General features: G+C 44.4%; 1 protein-coding gene across 1 annotated transcript; it reads right to left on the bottom strand.

The window, feature by feature from the left end:
• Positions 1-564: 564 nt before the first annotated feature.
• RERGL (RERG like) lies at positions 565-10240 on the bottom strand. The gene is made up of 5 exons (XM_066634288.1): positions 10066-10240; positions 6590-6646; positions 4060-4133; positions 2922-3070; positions 565-1810 (listed from the first exon to the last, which is right to left on the bottom strand). The coding sequence occupies exons 1-5, from the start codon at positions 10115-10117 to the stop codon at positions 1528-1530; spliced, it is 615 nt and encodes a 204-aa protein (XP_066490385.1). The 5' UTR covers positions 10118-10240; the 3' UTR covers positions 565-1527.
• Positions 10241-25891: the final 15651 nt, after the last annotated feature.

Below are 25891 nucleotides of genomic sequence, written 5' to 3'. Positions count from 1 at the left end.
GTTCTCTGAATCCTAGCCCCTGTGTTATTTATAGATCCAGAAGTACTTGGCTACCTCATGGTGAACATGTCTGAGTAGTTTTACACAAACCAGAGGCCATGAGTTGGGATTCCATCTAAAACTGGTACGTCATTGGAAGGGTGGATTGTGTGGGGGGATTGCATATTTTGAAAAGTAGTAAATAGTGCATGTTTCAAATGTACACATTTGAAGTTGCATAAGATTAACCTTTGCATTTTTACCCAGAATTACAAAAACCAGAAACCCCAAGTCACACCAAATGCCTATACATGTCTATTTATCAGAAAGGCCTATAGAGTTCAACAGGACTTACTCCCAGGTAAGTGTGTATAGGAATGCAGCCACAATCATGGATCTAGTGGCGGACCTCCCATTATAGTCAATGGGGCAAATGCCCCAGGTGCAAACCTGTAGGACCCCACAGACGCCTCTCTGAGGCTCCCAAAAGGGTCAAAAAATGTGCTTCCAGTTTTCTGGAAGCACTGTTTATAGCATTGGGAAAGCCTTTGGAAGCTTCCCCAACACAGCCTTGGGTCACGTGAGTGGGGGGCGGATTTGCACGCAGGGGCAGTGACAGCCCATGGGAGGGCATCATTGTGGGGCGGGGTAGGTCCGCCACTGCATGGATCAATTTTTCACTCATCTCAGAACACACCAAGTGACTCCAACACCAAAGAGAAATGTGCAAATAAGATGTCACATTCTTTTCACCAGTTTACTACAAACAGGCCATCAAACCACTGTCAATATTTCATTTTATTTAGTGCAAGGTTTGTATTAGGAAGAACTCCGTGACCTTGCAATCACTCTACTGTGCAAAAGGCACTAAAATGGTTTATAAGAAAATAAAGTATTGCTGATAATATGGAATGAGTACTTGGAAGCGATCACTGGAAAAGAAAAAGTCATTCTAGGCAAACATGGAAACTCACTGTCCCAAGAGTCTCACAATCTGTGTAAATTTAAACAAGAGAAAAACTGGATGGGAAAACTGAATTAAACCACTTTCTTAAAACTCCTGCAAGCAGATTAATGTCAGAGCTAGAACAGAACTTAGATTTAGAGGCCCTGATCTAGTGATTCCACAATATACCCTCCTTAATCCCAGTCACACTGGCCAGACACGATCCAGCTAGCATTTGTCATGACCAACTGGTTTCAAAGATTTCAATGTGACTTAGTGATGCTTAAATTTGTTTGGACAATGACTGCCATGTTTACTACCCACTGACTTAGTAGCATCAAGTGAAAACATGCATGTCTGGATCATATTAAGCATCACAGAAAGAATGTTAATAGCATCCAACATCAACTCAAACAGCACTTTCCAATGCAGATACTCCCCTGTAAATTATCAGGTAAGACCTCAAGTGATCAACATGTATGTGTGAATTATTTGACAGTGTTCTATGATTTTCTTTCAAATGAAGCTCTAACACCACACGTATTGATAGATCCCTTTTTTGAGTGTCCGTTCTGTCCATAAAGCATCTGGTGGCCCTTTCACTAAACAGACTTCCTTCTCTTCCCAAACATGTTGTTGATCAGTTTGGCCATGGATTTTGAGCCGCTGGGCCGTCTCTTCTCTTTCCCTTTGGAGTTAGAGGTAACGTTCTTCAGGACTTTGGTGAACATGGCCACCACTTCTTGACAATGTTCTGCCGCGGACAGTTCACAGAAATGGCATTTGTAATCTAAGGCCAACTTCTGTCCTTCATCCCAGCCAATTTCTCTCATGTGGCAAAGATCTTGCTTGTTCCCAACCAAAACAATGGAGGACTCTGAGGCCCTGAAGGGCAGACGAAAAAATTGTCAAAATATATTTGCCATGAAAAACATCAACTTGGAACAGAAATTAGGATTGTATCCCACACAACCTCTCCCACAGTTTCTGAGATCACCATTTTAGGCCCTTTTCCAAGTTCTCTCATTTTCTGAAGCTAGGCAGATGGTGTCAGTTGTGGTGACCCATTTGTGAGATGCTCTCCTCACCGAAGTTTGCCTGGTACAAAACCTAATAGTTGGACTTTCTAACTAATTCTAACTCAACTTATGCTATTTTATTAAGTACTTTTTAAAAAGTACTTTGACTTACCTTTTCTGAGGACACAAAACCCATGAATATGAGACAACTATATAGGTTCCAGTCAAATGTTCCAAACCCACGTGGTTGACCCTAAACTCATATATTAAAAAGTGGAAAAGATACTTGGCTTATTCTATGGGAAAAACTCAGATATGGAAACACATGGGTTTTGTATCCAAGCATGCACTACATCCATGAGAAATCCTGATTTCAATGTGAGTTTTTGCATGTCTGGTTTGGGCCTATAGTTTGGTGAAGTGCTAAAAATCATCAGCTAAAGCAGTGGTTCTCACACTTTTAGCACTTGGACCCACTTTTTAGAATGAGAATCTGTCAGGTCCCACCAGAAGTGACATCATCAAGCAAGAAAATTTTTAACAATCCTAGGCTGCAATCCTACCCACACTTACCAGGAGTAAATCCCATTTACTGCCATTGTTGAAAGAATACACATAGTAGCTTGTTAAAAGTACAGGTCTGTCACATTTCCCCCAGTGCAGCCACATACCACGGTAGCATCAAGTCTAATATATTAAAAATAAAATATTGAAATGAATGGGGACCCACTTGAAGTTGGCTTGCGACCCACCTCGTGGGTCCCAACCCACAGTTTGAGAAACATTGAGCTAAAGAATCTCTAGTTTCTGCTCACAGAACCACAATTCCCAAGTTTCACTGGGAAGAGGCAGGTTACTTTTAAATAATGAATTCTCAATTTATTGTTTTCCCAAATAGAATAAGAATTGCTTATACAAAAAAACCCAAGAATTCTCATCCTGTCCATTTTCATAATCACAACCATTTGGTTACTTGCCTTTTGCAAGCTCCTGCATGGCACTCTTGTATCCTGAACAGCAGTGCTTTGGCAAAAGCAAAAGAGGCTCGGTCGCTGATGTCATAAACGATGACAAACCCATCCGCCCAGTGGAGCTCATCTGTGAGGGACAGCTTCCCCCGTCGAGGCTGGAAAGCAACAGAACATACTGAAGGGACAGATAACATGAGAGGTTGTGTTAGGGGCATCCAGCATTAGGGACATCCAGTATGTGCTGGTGCACTTGAAACTTTGCACCTTGAATTACTTATTATCTTACTGCATTTTAACCCTGCTTTTCTTCCAGAGAGCTGAAAACTAAATACATGCCTTTTCCCACATTTATCTTCAACCCTATGAAGTAGGTTAGGCTGTGAGATGGTGACAAGTCCAAGGATGCCCTGGAAACTTGACAGCAAAATTTTGAACATGGACCTCCCCATTTATGTTCCAATGCTCTGACCAGAGCTGACTGTGCATTCTGTGCTTTAAAAAATCCACCTAAATTCTACAACAGGGTAGCTGTTGTATTTCAGTAGCTAGAAAAGCTGGATTCTACAACCTGCCAATTAAATGCATGTGAATTTTTTGGTATATAACATCTTCTTCCCTTTATTAAATATGCAGGAAGTCCAATTCAGACTGGGACGATGGCAGAGAGACAGAGGTTTAACTCCTTGCCACCAGCATGTTCCTGATCCAAACTGACCCGTCCGTAACTCCAATTTGACCAGGGAGAAAACTTCCCATTGACACCAATTGAGCTCTTTTGTCCTTTTCCAGTCAAATAGCAACTATGAGGGCAGAGGAGAATTCAAATATGGACCAAGGGAGCAAAAGATTAAGGCCCCCTCCCTCCCACTGGGGCTCCAATTCATAGGGCCTAAGTGCATGCTCAGTGCATGCTTAGAGTAACACCTTGTTTAGTTATAAGTTAGTAGTCATCACATCAGACCCAATGGCTGTAATCTTATGCATACATCCTGGGACTGGGAGTAAGCATACTGAACACAGTGGTGTTTCATTCTCACTAAATATGCTCACAGGACTGCACTGTGAACATCTCCTTTCGCATTTTCTTTCCTACCAGTCCTTTATACAAAGCAGAGTGTACTTTCAGAGGTGACCATGAACTTACTTGTGAACAAGGGTCGTATATTTCCAAGTTAATTTGCTTCCCATCCAGACATACATGCTTGGTATAGATGCATTCTGTGAAACAAGAGTGAAGTAAGCATGATCATGAAGCTGAAAATATAGTAGCCATAGTGCTTAGGCCAGTAAAGGATCAAATTAAAATTGACTTAGCCAGGCCACAGCCACGACACCTGGCATGCCTCCTCAAGCAGAATTTAACTAGGAAATAATGTTCCCATTCCATGTCAGAATGAACACCAACAAATGTGTTAGTTTTTGCTCTGGAAGCAGAGAGTTTGTCAGTCCAATTTTAACCCATGCTGGCACAGGGAGACCAGCTGGTCTGCCCTGTATCCAGTGCAGGGTTGGGATCGAAAGCAGCTCAGCCCAGGGCAAGGGGAATTGCTTCCCCTTACCTCAGGTAAAGCCGCAGCAGCCCCAATGGGGCTACTCAGATCTGTGTCACCTCAAGAGGTGGCACAGATCTGGCCCTGGCTACCCGGGACCAGGGTTAGGATCTGGCACAAATGCTGGATCCTGACCCTGCCCCATATTCACCCACCATCTGCCCATGGGCCCTCCCACAGCCTGCCCTCCCCACACCCCAAAACACCTCCTCCCCACTCTCCCCGGACTCCTGCGTTGACCTGGCTCAACCAGAGCAAACTTACCTCCCCCACCAGCCCAACTGGGCTTGGGCTGGCAACTGGAGACTAGTGCATGTCTGTGTACTGGCCTCCCTCCTCCAAAGGTGGCATAAAACTACTTTACAGCACTTTTACAGCACTCCAAAGGTGGCATAAAACTACTACAGCAAGGGACTTGCGCTAGCCAAGGGTGTTCCCTGGATTGTGAAAGTCATTTATGCATTCTCGGGTCCCATTTCACTTATTTCAGGACAGAGTGGTTGCCATCACCACCACAGCTGCTCCCATGCTGGTCCCAGTATGCGTAAAGTCTTCCACCTATGTGGGCATCTCAAACATTATGGTTAGCAATCAAGCAAGGTGCTGGACACCAGTTTTGCTGTTGATATCAGAGGCACCCAAATTGGCAGATCGCTTTCCAAATACCAGGATTTAGGAGTGGGCTGCATGGGCAATGCAGCAGGGAATCTAAGAAATATATACAACTTTAAAGCCATTATACTAGGACCAGGACCCTTGAAGAATCATTTGCTCCTGTATAAACCTGTTTGGCAGCTCAAGTCTTCATCACAGGTCCTTACCTGGGCCTGTGGTGGGGGGCATAAGGTTAAGCCATTCTACCTCTCAACCATGGCTTTGATCTATAGAAAGGTCAACCCAGTTGCCCTTTAATGTATAGAAAACAAGCACAACAGTCCTGGTCACATGCTTAAAGCAACTCATTTGACCCAATATTCCTGCCATTCTCAAAGGAAGGAGGCGCAAGCAGGATGTGGCAGCAGGAGGGAGGAGGAACAAGCAGTGTAATGAATAGGGACATTCAGGTTCCCAAGATAGTGGAAGAAAATACTGCTGAGAGAATTTGTAGCTTGCAATGTATATTGAATGAGGCTTCTGGTCTCCAGAGCACACAGATGAACTGGCATGAGATTCCGCCAACAGTGAACAGTGTCTAAAGGTTATACATCATTTGTATATAGTTAATATAAATACATTCCATACTGCCTAATATAAACCAAGCAGCTTGAAACAGCAGGAGGAATCTTAAAAACAAAGGGCTGTAAAATAGCTAAAGCAAACCAATTAATATTCCAGTTTTCAAAATAAACAAGGCCTTCTGAGGTGGGGAAGAAACAGGGACCCACATTACCAGGCCCAAAGACATCATGCTTGAGTCAAAATGCAAAGGACAGTCAGTTTCCTTTATACGTGAATTTGCTATCTGCTAATTCACTAATTTGCAAGGAACAGAACCTCTACCACCTTATCATATGCAACTTTGTTCTCATTATCCACAAATACTGTGCCAAATGGGCTTTGGAATTGGCCCATGGAGAATCAGACACATTTGTGTCCATTTCCAGACTTGCCCCTCTGTCTTCGGCACCATCTCGGTGTCACCAGTTGAACCTTTACAACCCTGGTGATGATCAGAGGTCTCTGGAAGGCTGCTTGAGGGCTGGGGCAAGCCAAGGGAAGGAGCCAAGAGACAGGTGGAGGAAGAAATGATGGGTGAAGCAACCCCCAAGGGCTTGTTGGGCCAGCAACCTTCAACGAGTCAAGGAACAGCAAGCACGGAAAAATCTCCCTCACTACAAGCTTCAGTACATGAGAGATATCCAGCATGGAGGAGGAGGAAGTATCAGATGTTGATGAGCCCTGGTTATCACCCAGCCCCATAGACTTCAAGATAAGATTCAGGGTCATAAAATTGATATAATGTATGGTGAAGAGGGTCCCCTGGAACCTGATACCATTTTCCCCATAGGCTCAATGATTCAGTATCTGCTAATTCAGTATCCACTAGGTTTTCCAGGGACCCAACCCTAGCAGATAATGAGAACCAACTGTAGATGCAAAGTTCCAAAGTTTGCAGGGGCTTACCAGAGTCAGAGGCATATTCTCCAATGAAACGTCTGGTTAAGAAGCGCACCGTTAGGGCTGCAACGAGAGAACCAGATCCAACATTAGAAACAATTGGTCAGTTTTGGTGACATGCAGTACTTTTTGATCCAACTATGAGTCAGCTCTTCAAACTGCAACTTCAGATGGAGGGTCCTCAAGACCTTTGCACAGAAGGAAGGATACTGCAGATTGGTCAATAATGCATTACTCACTGGGGCCCAGAGGTAAGAGTACTGCTCTCCATGTACATATATCAACCCAGGATCCCTTTAGTCTGCTGGTTGATGCCAATGGAATAAAAATGTGTGTTTCCATGCCATTCTCTAGTTCACAAGCCTAAGAACTTTATTACCCCACTAACAGCCCAAACTTATGCCTATCTACTCAGAAGTAAGTCTCATTGATTTCAGTGGGGCTTACTCCCTGGAAAGTGCGCATAATATTGCAGCCTTAATTCTCACAATTCTCTCTGAGTGGAAGGTCAGTCAGGCTGAGAAAGACCACGACTGGTCCAGCATCACCTAGTAAGTTCATAGATGAGCAGGGATTTGAGCCCAGATCTCCCCAGCCAAAATCCAACATGCAAACCATTATTTTATCATTATTATTAATAATAAGAATATTTATATCCTGCTTTTCAATAAAAAGGTTCACAAAGCCATTTACTGTTAGATTAGGGCAAAAGGTTATTGCTCTTCGACCCAGGCTGCTTGCAAACCAAGGTACAAAAAAGAAGGTCAAAGATTAAAACTGAAAAAGGAAGTTTACTTACAGTCTGATCAAATCTCACACATACATTTACTCACATCAAGATTCTTTTTTTTTAATTATTATTTTATTTATTTATTTATTTATTTATTTATTACAGATACAGGTGAGGAAAATGGGTTAGAAAATGGGCTGAGACTACACAGGTTACACAGTGGCCATAGATTACAACATGCATTGTTCCAAAAAAGAAATCAGAAATGACTAAAAAGAAAAATAGTCATCAATACAAAAGCTATCATATTTGTCAGTATAGAAATTTGGATTTATCTAAGCCAGGAGTGCTCAAACTTTCAACTTTAGGGATGCTTGTCCCACAGATGACAAGCTGCACCTGCTGAAATTCTCTCTTCTATACACTTGTTAAAGGTCCAGCATCCCTAAAGTTGAAAGTTTGAGCACCCCTGATCTAAGCAATCAATATTGTTTAACTAAAATTATCTATCCAGTCATAGAAAGGCTTCCAATATCTTTTTACTCTACCTAAATCTCTCTCTTTCATTTTTTCTGTTAAAACCTCATACTCATATCAAGATTCTTAATACTAAAACATTAGGAGCCCTAAATAGCTGCCCCTGGATGCATGCAGGTATGATGAAAGTAATAGCTAAAAACAGAGACTAAGATATGCTCTTCTGCAACGCAAAAGTTACCAAGCAGGAAGTTATATATACTCAATGAGGAATCTGCAAAAGACACACCCTTTACAAGGGACCACGTAGAATTTCACTTCAAAGAACTAAATGCTCCCTCAACTGATGAATACCACTCAGTGTTGCTATTCCCCAACACTTACAGAGAAATCCAAATAACTAAATGGCTCCCTGTCCCAAAAAGACTAAAAAGTAGAAGAACCACCAGCAACATGCACTAGAAAAGACATGGCTCTGAAGTGGACAGTTACTCGCCCCTTGGGAGAGTAAGGGTCAGCTGTCCCTCTGTTGCAACACGCTAAACTCCTTCAGAGATGGGCGATGGGGTACAAATTCCATTAACAGATGAACTGAGCCTGTTGGTTGCATTGCAAATACATCCTTAGCACTGGTCTGTCGCATGCAGTTATTCAGCACATCTGATCTCCTAAAGCCACAAATATCCTGAGCTCAGCCAACACTGCATCTGACCAACCAGGAAAACAATATCCTCTGAATTGCAGGTTTGTGTAACTCCGTGAAGATGTTTCCCATGCCACTTGTTCATGCTCTCTTTTCCAAAGGATGACTCCTCCCATGACGCCAATGTATTGTTTAAACCAGTGGTCCCGAAACTGTGAGCAGTGGTTCCCTGGAAAGCCATAGAAACCAGCCAGGGGAGCCATGAGATCCTTCCAAAAAACCTGCCACCCGAAACAATGTATAGGATTGTAGGCCTAATGGGAAGACACAGCCAATGGCCCAGTAGGTCAAGGGAGCTGCCAGTTGAAAAAGTTTGGGAACCACAGGCTTAAACCCTAAACTGGAGAAACATGCCCCCCCCCTGCATTCTTAAAGAACTGCCTGAGCAAAACCTGGGGGTATCTAGATGCACACTGGGAGCAATCCTATGCACACTTACTGGGAAGTCAGCTTCACTGAACAAAATGGGACATGCTTCCCAGCAGACATTCTTGGGATTGTTGTGATGCTGTTGCAACGGATTTGTTTGTGAAAAAGTGAAACACTTGTTATGGAGAAAGCATGCATAGGTCAGGACTGCAAAGTTTCAAACTCTCATTATAGGTTTTAGGAGACTAATGTGAAGTGGGGGAAAAAAACAGGTTTATCAAACTGACATTTATCATCACTATCACCCTCAAGTCTGAGGTGCTTGACACTGATTCAATTTATGTTATCTCAGCAGCAAGTCTTTTTATAGTTGCAGTGAGTTATAGTTTCTATCCAAGCAAAGGTGCTTAGAAGTTGGCAGTAGTAAAGATATAGGGACTATTTAAGTGATGCTCAAAATTAAAACTCAGATTGCAGCTCTGAAAGTTTTAAAGTCCAAATTCAGCTTTCAGAATCTTGATGCATTTTCAAAATTTAAAAAAAAAAATGGATTTGAATTTTGAAATTTAACCAAATATATATGAACCATTCCAGTTTTGATTCTTTTGACCAGTGCCAGGCTACAATCCTATATGCAATTACCTGGGAGTAAGGTTCATTGAATTTAGTGGGACTTACTTCTGAGTAGACATGCATAGGCTTGTGTCACCATACTCTTCCCCCCTCCCCTTACGTGCTATCCCTGTCACCCAGAGCTACCCACTTTTGAACTGGTTCTGCTCCTGTACCTGAAGAAGCAGGAAGTTATTCAGAATTTCAGCAGGGGCAACTTTTACACTGGGTATCACTTCCCCTGCTAAATCATTATTCATTTGAGTTGCTCTTAGAGGCACAACAGGAAAAAAAAAAAAAAAGTTGGCAACCCTAGGTATCTAGGTATTAAGAAAGAAAAGTATTTTTTCCCCTCTAAACCTTTTGTAATTTCTGTACACGTGCTTCAGGTGATCAAACTTCAAATAAATTGGAAAATAAAATCGCAAATATACCAAAAAAGTGGTTGGCACAGCAACAAAAGACAATCCCCCCCTTCTTCCTCCCCCACCCCAGCAAGGGAAGTGGGACACCTTTCCCCTGCAGAGGCACAATCGATCTCTCCTGTCAGAATTCACCTGGATTAAATGGGGGGGGGGATCTTATCCTTACCAGACTTCCCAGCTCCTTCGCTACCCAGAACCGCAACTTTCATCTCATTCATCCTAAAGGCAGAGGAGTTGTCAGCTACTACACTGATCCCAACTGCAAACTTCCACGCAGGACGGAGGGGGAGCAAACCAAGCGATGCCTTGTGCTGCCTGCCCCCTCCCCGTCTTTGCACCGTCTCCCCTTTCCCTAGAGAGCAATTCTGAACCCTGACCAGTGCCTGCAACTTGTATATAGCCTCCCGGGAGGACGCATCGTCAGCCTCCCCTGGCGACGCAGTGGAAGGAGCCGCCCCCACTCGCTCGAAGTGGTCCCTGTTGGCCAGGGAAGGGACTCTCGCCTGCCTTGCAAGCATGCGATCGCTGCTAGGGGGGCGCATCTGTTCTTCCCTGTTTGCAAAAAGACGATGGAGCAAATTGGCTGAACTGGTCAGTTTCAGGGCATCCAAGTTCTTCATCATGTGAACTGGTCAGTTTCAGGGCACCCAGTTCTTGTGAACTGGTCTGTTTCAGGGCACCCAAGTTCTTCACTGTGTGAACTGGTCAGTTTCAGGGTAACCAATCCTTGTGAACTGGTCAGTTTCAGGGCACCCAAGTTCTTCACCATGTGAACTGGTCACTTTCAGGGCACCCAAGTTCTTCACTGTGTGAACTGGTCAGTTTCAGGGTAACCAGTCCTTGTGAACTGGTCTGTTTCAGGGCACCCAAGTTCTTCACCATGTTAACTGGTCCATAGTTCACCATGTGAACTATTGTGAGGAGCTCCAGAAGGATTGTGAGGAGCTCCAGAAGGATTGTGAGGAGCTCCAGAAGGATCTCTCCAGACTGGCAGAATGGGCAGCAAAATGGCAGATGCGCTTCAATGTCAGTAAGTGTAAAGTCATGCACATTGGGGCAAAAAATCAAAACTTCACATATAGGCTGATGGGTTCTGAGCTGTCTGTGACAGATCAGGAGAGAGATCTTGGGGTGGTGGTGGACAGGTCGATGAAAGTGTCGACCCAATGTGCGGCGGCAGTGAAGAAGGCCAATTCTATGCTTGGGATCATTAGGAAGGGTATTGAGAACAAAACGGCTAATATTATAATGCCGTTGTACAAATCGATGGTAAGGCCACACCTGGAGTATTGTGTCCAGTTCTGGTCGCCGCATCTCAAAAAAGACATAGTGGAAATGGAAAAGGTGCAAAAGAGAGCGACTAGGCTGATTACGGGGCTGGGGCACCTTCCTTATGAGGAAAGGCTACGGCGTTTGGGCCTCTTCAGCCTAGAAAAGAGACGCTTGAGGGGGGACATGATTGAGACATACAAAATTATGCAGGGGATGGACAGAGTGGATAGGGAGATGCTCTTTACACTCTCACATAATACCAGAACCAGGGGACATCCACTAAAATTGAGTGTTGGGCGGGTTAGGACAGACAAAAGAAAATATTTCTTTACTCAGCGCGTGGTCAGTCTGTGGAACTCCTTGCCACAGGATGTGGTGCTGGCGTCTAGCCTAGACGCCTTTAAAAGGGGATTGGACGAGTTTCTGGAGGAAAAATCCATTATGGGGTACAAGCCATGATGTGTATGCGCAACCTCCTGATTTTAGGAATGGGTTAAGTCAGAATGCCAGATGTAGGGGAGAGCACCAGGACGAGGTCTCTTGTTATCTGGTGTGCTCCCTGGGGCATTTGGTGGGCCGCTGTGAGATACAGGAAGCTGGACTAGATGGGCCTATGGCCTGATCCAGTGGGGCTGTTCTTATGTTCTTATGTTCTTATGGTCACTTTCATGGCACCCAAGTTCTTCACTGTGTGAACGGGTCAGTTTCAGGGTAACCAATCCTTGTGAACTGGTCAGTTTCATGGCACCCAAGTTCTTCACTGTGTGAACGGGTCAGTTTCAGGGTAACCAATCCTTGTGAACTGGTCTGTTTCAGGGCACCCAAGTTCTTCACCATGTGAACTGGTCGCTTTCAGGGCACCCAAGTCCTTGTGAAATGGTCGGTTTCATGGGAGCCAATTCCTTCACCATGCCATAGAGATGGTTTAGCTGTTTCTGTTCAGTGTCATTTGGAACAGGATGGGTGCTGGGACTGAAAGCTGCTCGGAAGTCCATTATGGTTCCTCTGGGGTTGAGGAAAAATATTCTGTGTATACTCAGAGGCATTCTCCATTCCCCATTCCAGACCTGATCCCTGGCACTGAAGTTGCTCATCTCTACTTCAGATCTCTCCTGCTTGAAAACCTCATCTTTCTCCCTTCTTCTGTCTAGAAAAAAAGGCGCCTGAGGGGGGACATGATTGAGACATACAAAATTATGCAGGGGATGGATAGGGTGGATAGAGAGATGCTCATTTCCCTCACAACACCAGAACCAGGGGACATCCACTAAAATGTTGGGATAGTTAGGACAAAAGAAAGTATCTCTTAACCCAGTGCGTAATTAGTCTGTGGAACTCCTTGCCGCATGATGTGGTAATAGCATCTGTCCTGGAAGCCTTTAAAATGGGATTGGACAAATTTCTGGAGAAAAAAATTCATCACAGGTTGCAAGCTGTGGTGGGTATGTCCAACCTCCTGATTTTAGAGGTAGGCTACCTCAGAATGCCAATGTGAGGGAGGATGCAAGTCTCCTGTTGTGTGTTCCCTGAGGCATCTGGTGGGCCACTGTGAGATACAGGAGGCTGGATTAGATAGGCTTTTGACCTGATCCAGCTGGGCTTTTCTTGTGTACTTATGCTTAAAGAAATTAAGAACATCACAACTTGGAGCTTGCTGCTCCATCAACCAGGATTCTCTTCTGATAGAAGAAGAACCCTCCATATAGCCCTGCCCTGAACCACAGCTGAAAATGCTCTGCTGAGGATTTTATGTACGTAACAACACATTAATTTTTGTTCTGATTATCAAATGTATTTGTTTTTCTTTATACCGTTATCTGTACATGTTATATATTTATGAGTCACCTCCAAGGATCTTCTATAGACTGGAAGAAAGGACAGAAATGTTTTGACTCAAAAATAATAGCCCTGTGGATGCCACATAAGAGGCGGAGGTGCGTAATTAGTCTGTGGAACTCCTTGCCGCATGATGTGGTAATGGCATCTGTCCTGGAAGCCTTTAAAATGGGATTGGACAAATTTCTGGAGAAAAAAAGTTTGCCAACTCCTGCTCTCGGCCCATGATACGTTTCTGCTTTTCTCTTGCTGCTTTTAAAACATTGCTCATTAGGAAAAAGGAGTGGAGGGAAGGGGTGAGATGTGAATGAATGTACAAAAGATAGAATAAAAGGCAACTTGCCTCACCTTAGGTGTGGGGTGGGAAGCTTCAGCAGGTCCTGTAGAGGGGCAGCCACTGGTCCTGTTATTGCCATACAGATGCTCTTGAGGAGCCTAGCTACACCACTTGTGAGTGCACTGTCACTGTGCCAGTGTTGATGTGGGGTCAGCTGCCAACACTGGCATCTACAGAATGCCAACTGCTGAGAAGCAGCTCTCATGCTCTTTCCAGAGCAGCTGGTTGGCCTCTGTGGGAAACTGGATGCTGAAGCAGGCAGGGAGGTTTGGTCTGATCCAGCAGGGCTCGTAGGCAGCAAAGCACTGGCACTGGGATCTGTGCACCAGTCATATGCACCCTGCAGCCAGGAGTCTGAACCACAGGATCAGGACCAAAGAGCAACATTCTGCCTACAGAGTTCCTATTCAGGAATTGACATCTGAGAATAAATGGGAGCATTGTCAGCATACTGTTGCCTTAGGACTTATTTTTAGTATTGGAATGCTAACTCCCTTTTCTCTTTTTAGCTCTTGTGTTTATATTGCAACAGGGAAAGAAAACAGGCCCCAAACTGAGGGCAGTGCCTGGAATTGTAACTTTTTGCCCTTTGCTTCAGCAAGCCAAATATTGTGATTCTCACCGCAAAGGAAGCATTTAATAAACTCAGAAATGGGAAGAGGTGCCTTGGAGGCTGAGCTTGGCTTTATTTCTTTCACATCCCAGTCTGTGCTTTAAAGGGACACACAGCAAGTGTTATGTGAAAGTTCTGTGCTTCTGATGAGCTTTGGAAATGCAGGTGAGAAAGTGCTCCTCGAAAACATGGACAGGGAAACTTGATGTATTAGACCCTGTCCACAGAAATTCAGGGGCTACTTCTCTGAATTCCAAGGGACAAACTGCACAATATGACAGTGCTTCCCAAACCTTTTAGCACCGGGACCCACTTTTCAAAATGACACTGTATCATGGCCCACATGGCTTTACTAGACAAAAAAAAAGTGATATAGAAAGAAATTATATTTTATTTATTATTAATAATAAAGAATTAAGGGTGAACCAGAGAGCAAGATGTGCAGTTAGGGACTTCCAGGCCTGGCAAAAGACTGAAAATGGGTTCACATCTGATCTATGACAGTGAACCTTTAGAAGCCCATGGACCACTGAGACAAAAATTGGAATTGTCATGGACTACTCATGGCTGTGGAGAGTCTGGTCTCCTCCCTCTCTGGTGGTTCATCTACCAAGTTCTCTCCCATGGACTGTCAGAGAGGGCGGAGAACGGACTGCCCACAGCTGACACTTCAATAGTTGTGGCTGTGGGCAGTCCATTCTCTGCCCTCTTTGGTGGTCCATGAGAGATTGCTTGCATGGCGAGACACTGAAAGTGATCAAAAGTGATTTTTTTTTTTTTCTTGAGACCTCACAGATCACTTCTCAGAGTCTCGTGAACCACTTGTGGTCCCTGGACCACAGGTTGGGAACCAGTGATCTACAGCATGCCAATTACTACAGAAAAACCGGAAAATGTGATTTTGATTTCAGGGTAAGAAGATAACATCACACCACAGGTTGGTATTTCAGCCATGAGAGCAGTCACTGCATCCGGATTTCCCGCTGATGCAATTTTCTTCTGCAAACTGGGCAAGGGTGCTTGCAATTTTAAAAAAATATTTCAGAAACTTTTCGCAACCCACTAAAAATTGGCTCGCGACCTACTGGTGGGTGCTAACCCACAGTTTGGGAGATACTAAGACACTGCAAATGCAATGGCATTTAAAGGAACATTCACCCTGACTGATTTGTGTTTTTTTTTTAGTCAAGAGCAACCAGAGTGGCCCTTCCATCATGTATCAAGATGCAGGGAGGAAGCAACTTTAATGATACCTGTCCCATGGTCTTGATCAGTGGAGGGTGATCCAACTGTCATTTGCTCTGCAAAGAAGTTCCCACCGGCACTAGTGGAGGCTTTTCTTAATGTAAATAACAGTTGGATTCCCCCCCCCCCTGCCCTGGGCATTTTTCGGTTGGCTAAAAATGTTACAACAGAATGGGGCCCTGTTGAAAAGTAAGATTTAAGTCAGGGTTACGGTTGGTCAAGTGGTGTTATCAACATGATGTTCAGGAAGCAAACAAATTGGTTTCCTCTCAGTCACTGAAGTGGTTCTCCCCTGTGTACACGTCAAGCAGTGTGCTTGACGTTCCAAAGTTGCATTATCCGCCTTCCATTTAGAAAAGGCAGGGCGCCCGTTTCTGTTCCTTGCATCATCTGAGCAGAAGTCAAACACTCTGCCTTTCAAAACTTTCCTGACACGTTGATGTGTGACAGAGTCCAGCTCACCTTTACATAGCTCTCTGGCTCTGTTAACCTATCAAGTGCCATCAGACAGGCCATTAATCAGACATTTTGTAGTAAAGAGGTTTAAGTGTTCACTGGGGGTTAGGAAATGTTGTAGGTCAGTGCACAAGGGCAAAAACCTAGATGCAAGGAGCCGGCTATGTTTACGATTTTTTAATTCATTGAATAATTTAAGGAGCATTTCAAAAATAATTGTCATGCGCCTTTGCAAGCCCTGGGCAGAACATGAGAAGCCAGAGGTAGGTTTACTTCTTAGTGAGCAAGAAGGGAGAATACTAATTGCAAGTTTTTCCTTCCCCATACATAACAGATCTAAAGATGTACTTTTTACATAAAATACAGAGAAGAACACCTCGGGCAGATACCGCTGCCCGAACGGCCCCTCCTAACCGAGGAGTTAAATCAGATAGAGGTTAAAAGAGAAGATGTTTCAGACCTCATTGATAAATTAAAGATCAATAAGTCACCAGGCCCTGATGGCATCCACCCAAGAGTTATTAAGGAATTGAAGAATGAAGTTGCAGATCTCTTGACTAAGGTATGCAACTTGTCCCTCAAAACGGCCACGGTGCCAGAAGATTGGAGGATAGCAAATGTCACACCTATCTTTAAAAAGGGAAAGAGGGGGGACCTGGGAAACTATAGGCCGGTCAGCCTAACATCCATACCGGGTAAGATGGTGGAATGCCTCATCAAAGATAGGATCTCAAAACACATAGACGAACAGGCCTTGCTGAGGGAGAGTCAGCATGGCTTCTGTAAGGGTAAGTCTTGCCTCACAAACCTTATAGAATTCTTTGAAAAGGTCAACAGGCATGTGGATGTGGGAGAACCTGTGGACATTATCTATCTGGACTTTCAGAAGGCGTTTGACATGGTCCCTCACCAAAGGCTACTGAAAAAACTCCACAGTCAGGGAATTAGAGGACAGGTCCTCTCATGGATTGAGAACTGGTTGGAGGCCAGGAAGCAGAGAGTGGGTGTCAATGGGCAATTTTCACAATGGAGAGAGGTGAAAAGTGGTGTGCCCCAAGGATCTGTCCTGGGACCGGTGCTTTTCAACCTCTTCATAAATGACCTGGAGACAGGGTTGAGCAGTGAGGTGGCTAAGTTTGCAGATGACACCAAACTTTTCCGAGTGGTGAAGACCAGAAGTGATTGTGAGGAGCTCCAGAAAGATCTCTCCAGACTGGCAGAATGGGCAGCAAAATGGCAGATGCGCTTCAATGTCAGTAAGTGTAAAGTCATGCACATTGGGGCAAAAAATCAAAACTTCACATATAGGCTGATGGGTTCTGAGCTGTCTGTGACAGATCAGGAGAGAGATCTTGAGGTGGTGGTGGACAGGTCGATGAAAGTGTCGACCCAATGTGCGGCGGCAGTGAAGAAGGCCAATTCTATGCTTGGGATCATTAGGAAGGGTATTGAGAACAAAACGGCTAATATTATAATGCCGTTGTACAAATCTATGGTAAGGCCACACCTGGAGTATTGTGTCCAGTTCTGGTCGCCGCATCTCAAAAAAGACATAGTGGAAATGGAAAAGGTGCAAAAGAGAGTGACTAAGATGATTACGGGGCTGGGGCACTTTCCTTATGAGGAAAGGCTATGGCGCTTGGGCCTCTTCAGCCTAGAAAAGAGACGCCTGAGGGGGAACATGATTGAGACATACAAAATTATGCAGGGGATGGACAGAGTGGATAGGGAGATGCTCTTTACACTCTCACATAATACCAGAACCAGGGGACATCCACTAAAATTGAGTGTTGGGCGGGTTAGGATAGACAAAAGAAAATATTTCTTTACTCAGCGTGTGGTCGGTCTGTGGAACTCCTTGCCACAGGATGTGGTGCTGGCATCTAGCCTAGATGCCTTTAAAAGGGGATTGGACAAGTTTCTGGAGGAAAAATCCATTACAGGGTACAAGCCATGATGTGTATGCGCAACCTCCTGATTTTAGAAATGGGTTATGTCAGAATGCCAGATGCAAGGGAGGGCACCAGGATGAGGTCTCTTGTTATCTGGTGTGCTCCCTGGGGCATTTGGTGGGCCGCTGTGAGATACAGGAAGCTGGACTAGATGGGCCTATGGCCTGATCCAGTGGGGATGTTCTTATGTTCTTATGTTAACACCTCCAAAGTGCAAACTACAAGCAATGGTAAACCAACTCAGGGCTGTCACAGGAAATGGCAATGCTATGTTGTCAGTTCCTCCTCCTCTCCCTTGCAATGCACACAGATGAAGATTGGTGTTGTGACATCATCACCATGTACATTTCTCTGCCACCCCTCCACACTATTGGCTACCATTAGGGAACAGTAATGGAGGATGGGGGACACACACATAATTAAAAAGCTCCTTGCATGTAGAACAAACAAAGCCTCAAAATTAGCATAGCAGGGAGAAGGTTCAGTCTAGTGCTTTCCCTGACATGCTAGTTTTCTAGGTGCACAGATCGATTTCTTTATGGAGGAGCTTTCCAATGTGCACATACACACCCAAGAGCCCTGTGCAGCATGAAATAATACAGTACACGACAGACTTTACACCTCATTTTGCTGGCCCTCAATCCTTTGGCAATGTCGATGGCACAAACAGCCCCAAGCAAAGCAATATTAACATGACATGTTCAGTTCCAAATAATTCCCTGTGGCCTGTCGTAAAAGAGCATCACTAGTTCAGAGGCTTCTTTCAGAAGTATGACATTTATTTTTGATTTAAGCTATTTCACAAAATGCTACACTTGTGGTGTATTTTTGGCTCTCACCAGCAATACTTCTAAGACAAGTGCTTTATCATCCTACATGCTGCAATTAACCCAGTTAAGTTTGCCCATAAGTTTTTGTTTGTTTTTTTTATGGTGCAATGCAATGATGCTAATATGGCTTCATATTCGGCCTGCCAAAATTATCCTTTTATGACCAGATCCCAGCCACACAAAGGCACAGTTTATGACTGCAGTTAACAATAAAGATGAATGCTTTTGAGTGTCCTCCAGAAAGATAGTTGAAATCTCAGAGGCCAGGGACTTGATGTAATTCAGATGGCAGAGTACACGCTTTCTGAACCTCGCATGACATAGTCTTGGAGTCGGAAGTTTTCTTAAAAGACAGAAGAAAAAAGGGTCCCTTTTATAGAACATAAATAAACAATGCATGATGATAAATTGCATTTGTGTCTGTTTCAGCCTCCCACACAGTGTGTGGGCCAACAAGCTAAATGCAGCCCGACAACTGTATACTGTGGTCCTCTAGGCACTAGATAATACCCTTCCCCCTTGTTTTTGGAGACAGGAAAAACAGAAAGTTTATTGAACCTCTTGGGAGGTGGTCTCCATTTTTGTGGGCTTCCATAGCTAGTGGGCTCCATTTTGAGTGGTGGGTCACATCTTGCATAAGCCTAACATTGTGGGATTCAGGAGCTTCTACTCCTAGGACACTATAATATACAAACTAATCAGAGCTGATGTTTTGTTATACTCCATTTGGCCACTTGTGTTAGATGTTACCAAGCATGCTTTCAATACTCATGCAACATGTCGCATGGGGAAAATGCACTAAATGAGAAGAGATTGAGTGCAGTGGGCATCTGAGGAGACCCACTGGGGTAGCAGAGGCATGGCCTGAAGTAAAGGAACAAATATTCCTGTACTTTGAGGAGACCACCACACTGACCCCCCACCCCCGAGCAGAATACAGCACAAAGGCAGAATATCCCTTTGGTGTGGCTGCACCTACATTGGGGGATTTAGTTAGGATTGGGCCCTAAGAGGGACTGGGGTTGAATAAATGTGAATTTGTGGTAGTGAAAAGGAAGTGGGGAGGAGAGGAGAACTAAGACAGAAGGTGAGAAAGAAGCAAAGGAATCCTAATCTGGCTGCAGTAAAAGGCCAAGACTGAACTGTTAGTCTCTATAGCCTGAACATTGGGCTACAGGCAAGGAGGGAGCCCTCTGAAATCACCTCACTTGCTGCAGTAGGAAGACTATCTCACCCACTGTCTGATTGCACCTAACCAATGCCCCAAGCCTCCAAACCAACCGGAAGCGAGGATCTTCCCTGCTCTCAAAGTTCTTGATCTCTCGACATGGCTCCCAGTTCCTCACACAACAGGCCTCATTACTCCTCTTTCCTGCCCATGAACTGCCCCCCCCAGGCCAGCTTACCTGCTCTGATACAGGCTGCCAGGTGCAGCAGCGGGCCTCCATGGTGCAAAGGGGTCCATGCAAAGGGGTTCAGTGAAATACGCTGAACGTAGACTGAATCAAGTCTATGTAGACCCACACCAAGGGATCAGGTCCATGAAGACAGGATTGAGGGGCTGCTGCTGCCATCAAACCCGCCCCCTTACCATGCACGATCTGCCCAACTCCTGCCCTGTCACCTCCCTCCCTGAGGCCAGGGGAGGGCAGAACAAGGAGGTGATGGATACTACCTGGACCCTGATGCTTCTGCCAGCAGAATGTGCATTCTGTAGGCAGACCCAATCAGAGAGGACTGGGCCGTAAGTCAGGAAATGTAGGGTCAGGATGCGGCAATGGGCAGTCATATTAAAAACCAAACCTACAACATATCTGCTCCAAGCCAGTGTCCCTGCAGTCGGAAGCGGGTGATAGAGCCTGAAGCACATCAAGGAGAAACTCTGACCTAAGCAAGGGCAGAAGACTCAATTTCCCATATTCATAACTGTCCCATTCAATCCAGAAGCCTCATACTAAAGGCCAGTCACAAGCACCAATGTAGCATATTCCCTTTCAGTTCAGAGCCTGAGAAGGGCTCTGAGCTTGATCATGCCCACTCCTGTGTATCTTACTATAACAGAACAAAAGAGAGCCACTAAGTGCGATCTGGGAATGTTGTACTTCCTGGGAAGAAGCAGGAATCAGTAAAGAAGACAAGTTGCTTCCTCTGGCCTGAGAAGAGGAAGAGGGTAGAGGCTGGAGAAGCTCTATCCAATCTTGGCTTAAATTACATGTAAACTCAGATTTAAGCATGGTGGCTGAGGCCCTCCAAATTCAGTCATTCCCTCCAAATACTCACCAAATGCATAAGAAAAGAACACAAGAAGAGCCCTGCTGGATGAGGCCCAGGGCTCATCTAGTCCAGCTTCCTATATCTCATAGTGGCCTACCAGATGTCTGGGGAGCACACAAGACAACAACATACTTGCATCTTGCCACCTGCATCTCACATTCTATTTACCCTCACATCCTCCAACAAAGACACCACTATGGCTTGGGTTTACCTTGAGCTACTTTATTAAAAACAAGAGACCAATTTTTAAAACATGAAACCTACTGAACACACCATCCCTCCCTTGCCAGTCTGAGCTAGGTGGAAAAACTGCCATCCACAGCCAATTCAGAAGGGGATGCATCAAAGGGAGAGCAAGTTTGGAGGAAAGTTCATCATAAGTTAAAAGCAACCTCCTGGTTTTAGAAGCAGGCTATCTCTGGATGCCAGGTCCAAGGGAGTAGAGAGGATACAAACATCTTGTTGTCTTGTGTGATCTCTGAGGCATCTGGTGGGCCACTGTGAGATAAAGGAAGCTGGATTAGATGGGCCTTTGGCCTGATCTAGCGAGAATCTTCTTATGTTCTTATGACTGCCCCTTCAGCCATGTCTTCAAGTTCTTCATCTGAAGCCAAAGACATGAAAAGGGCTTTTGGGTGTACATAGCTATACACATCCCATATACAATAGATGCATGCAGTCGGGCTCCTTTTTCATATGCCCTACTGAATGTCCTGTGGGCATAGGAGCAGAGCCAGAGGAGGCATGGCCAAAGCCAACTGTCACAGGTCAACTCCCCTCCACTTGTCCCATATGCACATGAAAAGCAACAAATGGATGGTCCTTGTTTTCAAACAAGGATTCCTGCAGCTTTTTGATTCTGTCATGGAATCTCTGGCTCCTTATATCAGCCATCTCCATAGATCCCAAGGAGTCTGTTGCTCCTTGAAGGAAGGCTGAGATACAAATAAATACTGGTACAGTATATTTGTTCTGGGTGCCCTGTAATTGACCTAGAAGCTTTAGACCTGGCCTGTTGATTCAAGGAAGCATTCTTGCCTGCTGTGGTTAGTTTTTCTGGAGTTCTTTCCCTCATATAGAGCTAGATGATAAAGTTTGGGCTCAATCCTTGCCTGATATCCCACAAGTTACCAGTTCAAGACCTCTCTAGGCTCAAGTCCTGCCAGAGACAAAGGTTCCTTTTTCTCACAGCACAGGGAACCCAATGTGAGGGTAAGTGAAGGGACAGCACATTTGTGAAAGCATTCAAGATTCCATAGTATCCCTCTTCCCACATGTATTAAAAGAACACTACCTGTAATGGTAAAGTTACCAGAGTATTATTTATTTATTTTTCACATTTTTATACCGCCCTTCCTCCAAAGAGCTCAGGGTGGTGTACACAGCTGCTCCCCTCCTTTTGTCCTCACAACAACGCTGTGAGGTAGGTGAGGCTGAGAGAAAGTGACTGGCTCAAGGTCACCCAGGAAGCTTCATGGCTGAGGGGGGATTCAAACCTCAATCTTCCAGGTCTACGTCTACCTCCCTAACCACTACACCATCCTGGCTCTCTTTACATTACATATGGAAGGTCGTTTTGCACGTCCTCATGCTGTTGTGTATGGCCTCTGTGAGGTTTTCCTTTTATTCCCAGCAACCTCTCTGCAATTAACAAAATTGCACACTTCCACTTAAAATCCATGCACTTTTTTTTTAAAGCATTGTTTTGTGAAGAGCATTTGAAACGTCATTGACATTCAGTAAGGTTTAAGTGTATTGCTAATTAGGCTCAGAATGAAGGCCCCCTTGTACTTTTGATCTATCATGAATACTTGTGATTTGATTCTCTCTCTCTCTCTCTCTCTCTCTCTCACACACACACACACACACACACACACACACACACACACACACATCTTTTACTCTAGAGAGATTTATTGTTTGAAAAACTGTAGAATGCCCTGCTGGTCTGAAATAGCAGCTAAATGCATATCACCTACTGTTACTAATGATGTTTTATTCTTTAGCCCCTACTTGGGTATTAATACTGGGTTGAAATTGTATCCTCCTTCCTAGTTCCTTATTGGCAGTTCCTGGCTTCTTATTTACTACAGAGCTATATGTGTAAAAAGGATGCTTAAATAAATATTAATCAACACACAAGTTTATATTAACTAACGACATACACAGCCTAGTCCAATGAAATCCCCCCTGCAGATGCAGCCTCACCAAAGGACCATGTGCTACATTGGAGGAGGGAAATTGGAAAGGTCTTCCTGGAGTTCACTTACTCTGGGGAAAGCCTTCACCACTGCCATGGAACTTCTTGAGTCTACGCCTGCTATTTAGCAGGCATAAATCCAGGGCATGTAATAGCAGCAGAAAGAGAGATAGATGGGGTAAGGATATTGATGCATGTGAGTGCCACCAATTCCACCCCAAGTCTGCCTCCCTCTCCATCCCTGCCCAGTAACACCCTTATTCCTTCTCCTCCCTGCCCCATTTCTCCCTCCCCTCTAACATAGCATCTACCTTTGCTGATCTGGAATTGGGCCTTCTGCACTGCCACTGGTTGCAGCAATGCACACAATCCTGGATAGGATTGGGCCATCAATTTTCCTATAAAAAATGTAAATAGAATAGTTGCCTTGATCCCACCTGTAGTCCAGTTTATGTTATCTAAAATCATGGAGGTTGGTCCTAGGACTGAAGGCTGCTTATTCCAACATGATGTCTTACAATGGACATCAAGCAGGTGCAGGAATGAAGAGGTGAGATCTCCCTCACCCAACATGGAAAGCAAGACAGAAGTTCAGCTCAGAGAACTGATGCCATTAACTCCTGAATAAACCAGCAGAGGCTTGAGAGTCCAGATGGGGCAGCCCCTGTCACAGCTGCTCAGGGACTATTTGACCTGTATGCCAAAAGAAGAAGAAGAGGAGAAGTTCATACTTGGGGGCGCATGCCACTGGCTCCTGAAGAAACCACTGAGAACCTAGCCAACTTCTGCTGTTTTATGATGTTATCTGTTGCATCCTTTGATTTTTGTTTCAGTATTTTAAACTGCACACCACCTGGAGCTCATTATTACAAAGGTGGCATCTACTTGTAGTAAGTAAATAAGTAGGGGCGCAATTCAAAGGTGCCTTGGGCCAGCAGGAAGGAGGCCGGGAGGAGGGAGGCATTCCAGGGTGAGGAGAGGTTGGGTGGAGGGCAGTCCTGGGGGCGGGCGGGGAGAAGGAGGTGGGGCTGGGACCTGGCTGTTATGCTGAATCCCAACGCCGTTCCCAAAGCAAGCCGCTCCGTTCTCATCAGACTTATGTCACCTCCTGAGATGGTGCAAGTCCAAGGAGACCCATTGGGGCTGCAGTGGCTTATTTGGGGATAAAGGAAAGAGTTTCCCCTTGCCTCCGGCTGAACCATTTTGGGGCCCTCTTGGCCTGTCTGTTCCAGTGCAAGATAGGATTGTGCTATAAGTACGTAAGAAAGTAAATAAATAAATAGGCTGTGCACAGATAGAACCACATCTAAATCTGGCTACCAAAGTCAGAATCAGGAAAGCATCAGATCTGCACTCCAGAAAAAATCTTTACCATCCCAAATTTAGTGTCCATAACACTGAAAGCTCTTTGCATGACCAATCAGAGTTTAGTTTTAAGACATTCCATGCAGTACACTTTGCTGAAGCCTAGCTATTCTCAATATGTTCAGTGTCAGGATGGGAGACCACCTCCACGTATGCGAGAGTCCCAGATATGCTACCTGGAGTTCCATGACGGACAAAGGGCAAAATATAAATGAAATAAATTTATTTATTTATTTCAGTATTTATATAGTGCCTTTCTCTTTTGTTTAGATAGCATTCAGGGTGGTTTTCATGGGCAGGTTGGCCTAAAGCACCATTTTTCAATGGGGTTTTTACACATTTGTTCTGTGTATCACAGAATCCTCAGTCACCAGGTGTTACCTTCACAGTTTGAAGTAAATACTCTGACAGGATACCTGCTCCAAAAATATTTTTTGATGCATGCATTTGTTTCTAGCTCTAGCCTGGTTTATTGCAGACCAATCATATCTAAGCATAGCTGATGGGTAGTTTTAAAGGAATGTTCTGAAGAAGGCTCAATTCTTTCCTCTGTTACTTGCATCTTGGAACACTTGCTTGATTCTGACAGCTCTATCAAGCACACTACATTTTGTTTGTACTGCACAGCAAAATAATAACCTGCCCTTCCTAATTAAACAATGTCACTATTCATTCTACTTCTAAAGAACCTAGCGAACAGTTGGAAAGATGTCTCATCATAGGCAAACTTCAAGCCCTCCTTTTATATGATTCTGGTTTATGGCTACTTACGTGATTCCCCCCCACCTCCTCATTTTATTGAATTGGTTAATTCAAATCAGGGTATAAAACTTCAGTCCCCATTATAATTGTCCAAGCTCTATATATTCAGTGACAGGATGCAATGAAATGTGTCAGAAAGCTAAGTGAAGGGATAAAGAATGCAGTGACATGTTCCCCAAATCATCACACTCCAGGAAAGAAGTACAAAAATGAGAGTTATATGTGCTACCTACATTTGCATGCTTTTAATTTTATAACTTGGAGATAAAGTCAGCCCTAGCTCTGGCTTGACCTTGAAAGTGACTTCTTCAACACAGCTGAGACTAGAGTTAATGGCAGGGTTGAAATTACTCACAGCATTTTGATTTCACTTCTCCTTATATCTGAAAAAAAAAAAAAAACCTTCCTTTCTTGGTCATTTTTGGCACTGCTCTCAACCTGGTTGATTTATTCTTTTTCCTCAGTTTTATTGTCCATCATCATGCCTGACATCTGTACATCAGCCTGATTCACTGTTTTAATGCACTTGACTTTATGTACTGAAGTTCAGTGATGTCATCCTACCATGTGACACAACATAAGCATCTTCCCATTTGTTTCAGGCACAAGAGAGGTACCTAATATTTGCTGATTTGTCTTTGGCCTTAAATAGCAACTTGGACTCCAGGCCAAATGAAGTGGCATCAAAGCACTCACAAAACAGTAGCCTTATTTGAGAAGGAGCAGATGCAACTCCCATGTGAAAAAGGCTATCATTTAAACGCAGGCCCAGAAGATAAAAGCCACTTAAGTGGGCCCTCCCTGGAATCAAATCAGCCACTGGCAAAGATGCCACAATATCCTGTATAGC

Source organism: Tiliqua scincoides, chromosome 7 (assembly GCF_035046505.1).
Source record: "Tiliqua scincoides isolate rTilSci1 chromosome 7, rTilSci1.hap2, whole genome shotgun sequence".
Classification (NCBI taxonomy): domain Eukaryota; kingdom Metazoa; phylum Chordata; class Lepidosauria; order Squamata; family Scincidae; genus Tiliqua; species Tiliqua scincoides.
This window is presented reverse-complemented; position numbering and strand designations above follow the sequence as displayed.